General features: G+C 43.1%; 1 protein-coding gene across 1 annotated transcript; it reads left to right on the top strand.

The window, feature by feature from the left end:
* Window positions 1–1,774: 1,774 nt before the first annotated feature.
* Window positions 1,775–2,647, top strand: LOC133833088 (uncharacterized). The gene has a single exon (XM_062263346.1). The coding sequence runs from the start codon at window positions 1,775–1,777 to the stop codon at window positions 2,645–2,647; it is 873 nt and encodes a 290-aa protein (XP_062119330.1).
* The last annotated feature ends 7,414 nt before the right edge of the window (window positions 2,648–10,061 follow it).

Raw genomic sequence — 10,061 nt, 5'->3', positions numbered from 1 at the left:
TAATATGTTATATTATTATATAACTAAATTTTATAAATTATTATCTAAATAAACAAAATGTATAAGTTAAAATTAAGAAAAAAATTCATATATATCATTACTAATTAAAAGATGTCACATACATATGAAAAATTAAGAACATATGAATCAAGTTAGTAAGTTACACATAAGAAAAATTAGACTTCATAAATAAATGACATCACTATTGCTAACGAGTCGCTTTGTAGTGGAAGTAGGTCATCCTTGACATTGAATATCTTTTTGTCAAATCACTACAAAATTAACAAGTAAATATAGATTATATGATTAAGTATTATACATAGTTTTTCTTATAAAAAACGTAAAAAAATAACACACATTATTATTTTTCAATGATTCCCCATGCCAATACCATGTACAATAATTTATATCAAATTCTCGACAAAATACATGATTCTTTATCATGGTAATATTTCCTTTTGATCAATTACCACAATCTATACATGAACAAGGAATTCTTTCCGGATCACTACAATTTGTTTGACATAATTCAGTTAAATCCATCTTGAAATTGTTGTGTTTCTCTATTCTCAAGCATCCATGATTTATCCATAATGATAATATCTACCTAATTCCTAAGTCAATATTGAAAATAAAATTAATATTGTAATTGAACAAAAATATGTTCAATTAATAAATTCTAAAATAAAACGGTCTAACGCCCCTAATTGCCTATTGTTATCCCTGTTTCCTTCCGGGCGCCCGGGTCCATGCTTCAAGCCCGCGGGCCGCCCGAATGAGGTTGGGTCCATACCGAGCCCGTTTGGCAAAGTGTAAAATAGACGTTGGCAGCCCAAGTCTAGATGGGGCCCAAATGGCATCCGGGGAGCGTCGTCCGGGACGGTCATACGAGAGATGATATGAGCGTGGCTTCCAGTAATGACAGTCGGGATCGCAGTGGATGATCCCAGAGCCTGGTAAACAGTTCGGGATCTTGGTGGAATAATCCGAGCACCTAGTATACGTTCCGTGCTCCTGGTAAACGGTCCGGGCTCCTGGTAAATGAACCAGGCCCCTGGTAAACGATACGGGACCTTGACGAACGGAGGGGGATGTGGGTAAACTAACCCAGGTGGGTTGTCCGAGGTTGGCAAGGTAAAGCGTCCATGACCCTGACTTCGTCCCATGAAGCGTGGGGGTTGACCCACGCTTTACCTGCAGAAAAGGCTACCTTGGGATTGTACGCCATTGGTTCAGACCTGCACCGCCACTACTCTAACCGATCTTGTCCCCTGAATCTGCCTCGTAACTCGAGATGCCCAGACCAAAGCCCCAATTTGTCAGATGACAGATGTGGTGGGCTGGCCCAATGGGCTCAGATTAGTGTATTTTCTATGTTTTAATCTTTTGTATTGGGCTTCCATTAGAAAAGCCAGCAGTATTTATACCCTTATTGGGCCCGGGTCAGCACGACCCAAGCCCAGTGCATCCATAAACCTATAAATACAGGTCGTGGGGCATTGAGGAAAGGGGATCCCTGGCTTGTAAGCAGTTACTCTGCTGAAACTTGTAGAAAACTCCATTGTTATAGATTCTTTAAGCTCTAATACAATTGTCTCGTGGACTAAGGCTCATTAACGCCCCAACCACGTAAAATCCTTGTCTTTATTCCATAAATCCTTTCTTCTAAGCTCACTAATCTTCTATTATTCTAGTTTCCGAAAACTTGGTAAACATTTTGGTGCTTTTATTGAGAGCTTGAGAAAGCTAGAGTTGATCTCGAACATCTGCAACAATGGTGAACACAAGACACACCACTTTCGATCCTACTAACCAAGAGCTGGGTAATGGAGAACCATTGGCCAGCCAGCCTTTTCCTCAGAGTCCACCTGAGGACACTCCCCATCAGATGTCCCAGCCCGACGAGTCGCAAAACTATGAAGGTGGAGCAGAATACGAAGAGGACTACTATGAGGAAGAGGGAAATGAAGGGGAATACCACGACCTAGAGCCTGAGGATCCTGAGATCCCAGAAGGAGTGGATCCCAACCAGGAGGATCCAGAGGTGTCTAGACTGAGGCAGCAAGTTCTGGACCAAGAAGCCAGGATTGTTGAGCAGAAGGAGGCCACTCGGCGGATGCAAGAGTCCCTCCAAGCCTTACAAGCTTTCATAGCCACCCAGGGTTCGGCGGCTAATCCCCCAGTTGTCCCACCTCCAGGAATGCAACCGCCAGCTCTGCAGGCCAGAAATGGCGCCCCTGAAGACGCGAGCCTAATCCCTCCTCAGGGACAAGCTCCCGAGCAAGGCCTGGGAAACCCGGACCGAGAGAAGAGGAAGACTGGGGCAATCCCCCAGAGGAAAAACCCTTCTGTCCAGAAAGCCAGAACCTGTCCCCGGCCGCTCCTTAGGAAAGAGAAGGTGCACCCCGTCCCAGGACAGGGCCACACGATCAATCTGCAAGGGACGCGACCACAAGGCACCAGGCCCCGGTATGCCCCGGGGCAGGCCGGATGGGAACGATCTTTACATCCCAGCGCTTTAGTGAACAAAATCCGCCAGGAGCGGCCACGTAACGATGAGCATCACACCCTCAGCTCTAGGGACGATACGTCCCGGGTAGACCTGCGCGAAGGGATGAATGCTCGAAAGGAGCAGGCCCGCAAGTAAAATATCTGCCACTGAGATGGCGACCTTAGAAATGACCTCAACGACAGGAGGAGTGAGAGGGTACCCTTAGAAGATGGTGTGGCTAGGCAGCTCATGGAGCATTTGGCCACCTTGAAAAAGGTCACAGACTGCCTGGTCCGAAAATAGGAAGGAGTGGACACCGATTCTGACGAGGAGGATAAGGAACCCTGTGCAAGGCACATTCTAGGCGCCGTGCTCCCCAAGGGATTCAAGATGCCGAGTCTAATCGCCTACACCAGGAACACCGACCCCAGGGATCTTCTATCCCGGTATAACCGATTAATGAACGTGGCCCATGTCAGGGACGACGGCAAATGCCTCCATTTTTCAATCACTCTAGTGGGCCTGCAGAAGAATGGTGGAAAAGACTCAAGCCAGGATCCATCCAATCCTGGTCAGGACTATAGTCGGCATTTCGCAAACAATTTGTGGCCGTCATGAGAATGGACATGCAAATCAGTGCCCTCACCAATATTAAACAACTCCCTACGAAGACATTAAGAGCCCACATCCAGCGTTTCACCAAAGAGGCCTCCAAGACCAAGGTGGACGATGGGCAACGCCTGGTGGCGCTGCAATCTGGGATCCAGGCCGAATCCCCCCTCTGGGACGATATACAGCATAGCAAGGCGGCTACCCTAGAGGAGTTCATAAGGAGGGCCCAAGGATTTATTAACTGGGAAGAGGCCCAAATCCAGGCGTTCGGATGGCACCCGACACCTCAGCCCAATGCCCAAGCATTTCTAGGATACGGGGTGCAGTTCCCAGCACAACAATATGTCACTCCCCCGCTTGCACCAGGATCGGTAGCCGCGCCTGGGATGACCTTCGCCACGCCCACAGTATATGGCCCTGTCTCTTCGGGGTATGCCCCGACCTAGTCCACCCCTTTTTTCAGATACGGAGTCGCGCCAATCGGGTACAGCGCTGCCCTTGTCGGAGCCTAGCCTTCTCAGGCGGGAGGAACTGAGGCGAGTGTGAACCCCTCCCGGGGGAAAAGATCCGGCAAGGGCCAAAACTAGTCCGAGCCGGCTAAGGAGGACTACCAGCCCCAATACTCGGAGTACACCAACCTAGTGGACACCAGGGAGAACATCTTCCTGGCCATGGAAAGGGCGGTTCATTACCAGAAGCCAACCCCCATGTTCAAAGGAGGAAGGAATCCGAGAGATACTAGCGAGCGGTGCACCTACCATAAGGAGGTGGGCCACACGACCGAAGAATGTCGACAACTCAAGGATGAGATCGAAAATTTGATTAAGTTGGGGCATCGCCACCAGTGGATCAGGATGCCCGTGGGAGTTCTGGGCCTGTCAGCAGTCCTCGGACAGTCCACGGTCCTAGGTGCACCCGGAACGTATCCGCCTCAGGGAGGGTACGCAAAGGGTCTGGCAGCCCGCTGTGCAAGCACCCGGACCTGGAATGCCCTATCTATCCGGGACCGCGCCCCCCGAGTAGATGGTCATGTGGCCATTATCTCAGGCGGACCTCATCTAGACGGATGTCCCGAAATGATAAAAAACGCTACCTTAGCGAGCACGACCACGATCAAGAGGTATGCGCTCTGGTCCAGGCCCCGGCTCAGCGCCCGAAGCTGATGAACCTCCCTATCACCTTCACGGAAGATGATGCCCGTAACGTCCATTTCCCACACCATGACTGATGGACCCAAAAAGGGCATGTTTTAAAAATTTATACTCGCAAGTGCACGAATCGTATATAGAATATAGTGTTCGTGTAAGCACGAGATCGAACCCAAATGAGTTGTCTAAAATAAAAAAGAAAACTATTTTAAATCAAAAGTAATAAATTATAACCTAGCTCCAAAGATTGATGATTTTTAATGTTATGAACATAAAATAAACGATTGAAAAATAAAGTTATTTAAGAGAATAAAAATAAATGAATAATGATTTGAAAATTAGTGTTAAAAGAAAAGATTATTAAGATACTAGAATCCACAAAATATAAGTTTAATAATATTTATTAGTATATTGATTCCCAAGTTTTAGTGATAGTTAAAATAATTCAAACTATCATTTTCCAAATAGATTTATAATTTTAAGCACAAATTACTTCTAAAAAGATAGGAGAAAATAGTAGAATGAAGATGGTAACAAAAAATTTAGCACCCCAAAATGGTATTGAAAACCCTTATTTATAGCCAAAATGAGATTATTAAAATCAATTTAAATTGATTAAATTAGTACTAATATGGCAAGTAAGGGTAATTTGTAGGAGTGATGATGATTTTGGGTAAAATTTGTGGAAAAGTGTGGGTAAAAAGTTGACAGTTTTGGACAAAGGGGACAAAAAGTACAAATGATGGGCTCAAGGGAACTTGTTGGTGGCTTGGTGACTGGTGAGGGGAAATCAAAGGTGGGCCTGGTGTGACGCCCCACATCGCTATGGCTGCTTTCAGGAATGACGACTGGCCCTACAAACCAGCACGAGTCTTTCCAGCGTGCTTTGTCCTCACTCGCACACTTCCTGGAAAAACTTTCGAGGAGGTCACCCATCCCTAGATTACTCTAGGCCAAGCACGCTTAACCATGGAGTTCTCAAGTGATGGGCTACCGAAAAGAAGATGCACTTTTTTGGTATAGGAAGTACCCATCAATCTATTTAAGCCATCTTCAACTGTGTAGTCCCATACCTACACAGTCTTAGAATCATTACACTTGACCTTCCCCAGGCAGTGTGGGATTGCACAGCTTACCCGGTCTTTCCCCTTATGGATCATGGGATTCTGACTGTCACAATCACGCCCCCTTACGGGCTCGACGTCCCCATCGGCCACACTTCCGGCTGGGTCAAGTCTCTGATACCATTATGTGACGCCCCACATCGTTATGGCTACTTTCAGGAATGCCGACTGGCCCTACAAACCAGCACGAGTCTTTCCAGCGTGCTTTGTCCTCACTCGCACACTTCCTGGGAAAACTTCCCAGGAGGTCACCCATCCCTAGATTACTCTAGGCCAAGTACGCTTAACCATGGAGTTCTCAAGTGATGGGCTACCGAAAAGAAGATGCACCTTCCTGGTATAGGTAGTACCCATCAATCCATTTAAGCCCTCTTCAACTGTGTAGTCCCATACCTACACAGTCTTAGAATCATTACACTTGACCTTCCCCAGGCGGTGTGGGATTGCACAGCTTACCCGGTCTTTCCCCTTATGGATCACAGGATTCTGAATGTCACACCTGGGGCTGTTTTGGTGGGATGGTGGAAGAACTGGCTGGTGAAGGAAGCTTGGAGTAGGGTGTTGGGCCGAGTGGAGCAGGCCTAGACGGCTGGGGAGGCATGCATCAGGTGGCAGCTAGAAGGAGATGGGCCACGACTGGAGGCAGGGATGCGGCTGGGTGAGCTTCGGAAGAGGCAACATGAAGCTTAGGCCACGGCTGGGCCTGGCTGGGCTGGCTTCTTCGGGCCTGGGCCTGGGCAGAGGCTTTAGCAAGGCAGGCGGCTGGGCCTTGGAAAAATGCCAACTTCCCCATTCTTTTCCTTGAAAATTTCATTCATTTTACTTGCTTTTCAAGAGAAAAAATACAACAAATTCTCTGCAAAAAAATAAACATAAATTAAGTTAAAACTAAATATTTTCAATAATAAAATATACAAAAGTTCTGATGTGTCTTAATGGCGGAAATAGTAGGCCGGGAGGGACATACTTGTTTAATTATGCCATTAAATGAAAATATGCATGTTTATGTGAATTATATTATAATATGATGTTTGTACGCCCTGGTTTTCCCACGGGCTGTTAGCAAGCTGAGAGTCGGCCTAATCATGTCTACCACGTGGACATCCCCAAGACCGGAGCTGCCATAGAAAGGCCCTACCTCCTCAGCTCGAGATAACATAAGGGTTCGCCAAGAATAGACTGAGTTTGGACTCTGAAGACCATAGGTCGAGGGAAGCATCCAGCTCGTGGTACGAGCTAGAGTTGGAGGCTGTGACCCTTTATAAAGTCAACCACGCAAGGTAAACGTGCATATGTCAGACATCACGTGTCTGATATATCCCTGACTTCTTAGACACGCACCATGAACGTGCGTATTCAGACACCCACGACTGGGTTGGGCCGTGCGGCCCATTATCCCCTTACCTATTGATTTGACCACACTTATGTGTCAGGTTTAGGAATTAATCATGAATGTCACAGAGTTGACATGATAGGTAAGAAGGTCACGGGATGACCTTCTTACCAACTCCCAGGTGCCTTCTCCTATAAATATGGAGACCCTGGGAGTTACAAAGGGTTGGATTCTATTATGTAAAAAATACCCTGTAAAAGAATACCAAGCATATAGCAATAATATCGACTGATGGAGTAGAACGATTTTAACCTTTGAACCACCTAAAAAACATATTTTGTGTCACCATTCCATTTCCAAGATCATTCATCTATTTCGGTTCAACATAAGCACTAATCCCTTTCTCTTATCTTCTTAATTACCTGTTGGCGAAGAACTGCGTCAACAATGTTAAATGCATGCATGTGGGTCCACATTTTAATTACATGGGTGTGATGATAATTTGGCCCATTGAGGGCATAATTGTATTTGTATGCATGTCGGTGATATATTGTTGAGACCACATTATAATGTGGGTTTGTTCGAGCTATTCGGCATGAGACGATCTTGGAATATTGATTAGCGGTCTAGTCATAACAAGTTTAAGTTCGGGGCTCGGGATGAGTCTCAGGGTGATTTTAATGATTAGAGCGTTACCGGGAATTAAAGGGTAACAAGATATAAATTATTGGTGTTTGGGATTATCAAGAATAGCAGGAATTGGAGAGCGTTAATTATGATTAACGAGATAAGTTGGAAAGGACAATTTTTCCTTGGGAGCCTTTAGAAACCCTTAATTGACCTAGGGGTATAATGGTCCTTTTACCCCTAGGATAGATATAAACCCTTTATGGCTGTAGAAATGAAGAGAAAACAGAGTATAATCAATAGCTTACCCGTACCTTCCTTCTCCTCCATTTCCTTTGTGATTTTTGAGCCCTTGTTGAGGATTCAAGCTTGGGAAGTAAACCTTGGGAGTTTGGGAGAGTGGTCTACCATTGAAGAGCATCACAACCTGAGTTTGAGGTAAGTTTCTAGCCACTAGTTCCCTGGTATGCTTTGTTTTGGTGTTTAGTTTCAGCTTGTGATTTTGTTGTGGATGGTTGGAATTAATGGAAGTTTTGGTTGGGGTTTAACTTGGGTTTTGATAAGGGTGTGATGTAGATCAAGTTTAGGGGTTTTATTGGATGTTTAGGTGGTGTTTTGGCTTGGTTTGAAAGGTTGGTTCCAAGGAAAATCGCAAGGGAGGAAAAAACCAGAGTATTGGCTGAACTGTAGGTTAGGCCGCGGCATGGCCAGGGAGGGCCGCGACTCTTGAGGGGTGCTGAAGGAGGCTGCCTCTGTTTGCGGGGTGGGTCGCAGCATGGCCAGGTAGGGTCGCGGCCCTTAGTGACATTTTGGCCAGAAATGAGTTTTTGGCTCGGGGATTCTAGCCTTAGGCCTCGGAATCGATCCTACTACCCAACACTACAAGAAAAAACAGTATTCATAACACTTAAAAACTGCTATCTGGGACTATTGATAGCACTTCTGAAAATGCTAACATAGCCCCTGTTATTAAAAGTCCAGTCTTTTCTATAACAGTTTTTTAATGTTATGTTCGGTGTTATCTTAAACTATTCAATAACACATTTTTAGATGCTATAATATTGAAATAATAACATTTAGATAGAGTTTTTGGTTATAAATTTGAAATTTAATCTTGTACTTTTTTCATAACACTTTTCAACTGTTACATTTGATTATTTTGATAACATTTTTAGTTTGTTATATTATATAAACCATAACGATTTTTTACGCTTATAATATGTTTCTAAATCATAACATATTAAGGTTTTTTATTGTGATAATAGTACTTATAAGTTTTTTTTTAATTAAAAGATTTTCATTATTGTATTTTGATAAAAAAAAAATTAAAATTAATCATAAAATATAATTATCAATAGATTGATAAACCATAAGTATTATATTAAACAATAACTAATTCAAACTCTGAATGTGTCTATTTCATGAGATGTTAGTTCTAACTTAAGTTTGAAAACATTACATAATAAAGTATTATAATCTTGAACATTTTTTACTTCAAAAATGAAAAACAAAAAATTACAAGATACATTTTCTTCCAGGAAAGCTTTCTCTTTTCTTTTGGCCCCTTCATAAGCCGCATCACTTCTTATTTTCCTTTCTTCTATTTGGGACCTGAGTTCATGGTCCCTTTGGATAGCAGTCAAGTGATTATCAAGTGCTTCGACACTACAGATGATGACCCAAAAATTAGAAAATAGAAAGTCCAAATCTGACTTAAACAATAAAAAAGAAGAAGGAGATGAGAAATCATTAAAATTCCAGGGAAAAAAAATATCAAAAGCATGAGCACTTCAATGAAGGGAGGCAAAAAAAACAATACAACATTATTAACAAGGAATTGCAGTCTTACATTTTTCTTCCATCAAGTATGGCTGAATTTCAAGTGCCAACTCATTCTCAGAGTCGTCATCATCACTAAGAGATAAATCAAGAAAATACAAAGTATTAATAGAAACTAGCGAGATCTCTAACAATCAATGCAATATCACATACCATAGAAATATCATAGAAGCCTGTCATGAATACACAACAGCTGAATAAAGCTTTTGATGACAGAATAGGGATGCAAAACTTGAATTGATAAATGGAATATAAGTAAAGGAAAACAATCAAGGCCAGTTAAATGCATACCTAACAACCATATACTTCACACAAGTTAAAACAGAACATTTCACAAATGACAAATATGGAATAGAATATAGAAATAAGTTGAGACAACTGCAGTTATATAAATATATATATATATATATAGAGAGAGAGAGAGAGAGAGAAAGAGACCTTTTCTGAACTATGAGGCCTTGAAAGTGAGTATCAAAATCTGAAATTCCAGAGCTTAACTGGTCAGAATCCATTGATGCATATAGAAATAGACATGTTCTGTAAAATTAGTACTAGGCAGCCACAGAAAAGTCATCTCCCCATCAATTGTAGGAAGCTTGCTTTTCCCTTTAGTCTTCACCACAGCTGCCATATGACTGCTGCCCTTCTGAAACTCGTTTAATATATCGTACAGTGGCATATCGGCAGGAACTCTGAGTATACAACATACAAATCAGCACTGGATACTCTGACTGAATGTATTTTCTGAAAAATAAAAAATTAGTAATTGAAGAGTTAAGCAAACCGTGGTATTCTCCGGATGGAAACGGCACTGACTGGAGTCTCTGTTTCAGGTCGTACAATAAGAAGACTTTTCACCTAACAATAAGCAGAATTGAACAAGTTAA

This window comes from Humulus lupulus, chromosome 4, assembly GCF_963169125.1.
Source record: "Humulus lupulus chromosome 4, drHumLupu1.1, whole genome shotgun sequence".
Classification (NCBI taxonomy): domain Eukaryota; kingdom Viridiplantae; phylum Streptophyta; class Magnoliopsida; order Rosales; family Cannabaceae; genus Humulus; species Humulus lupulus.
Note: the sequence above shows the minus strand (reverse complement) of the source record. Positions and strands in the feature narration are given on the sequence as shown.

Bases quoted from the DNA above. Each gene is read 5' to 3' on its own strand.
- LOC133833088 (XM_062263346.1), top strand. From the start codon at position 1,775: ATGGTGAACACAAGACACACCACTTTCGATCCTACTAACCAAGAGCTG.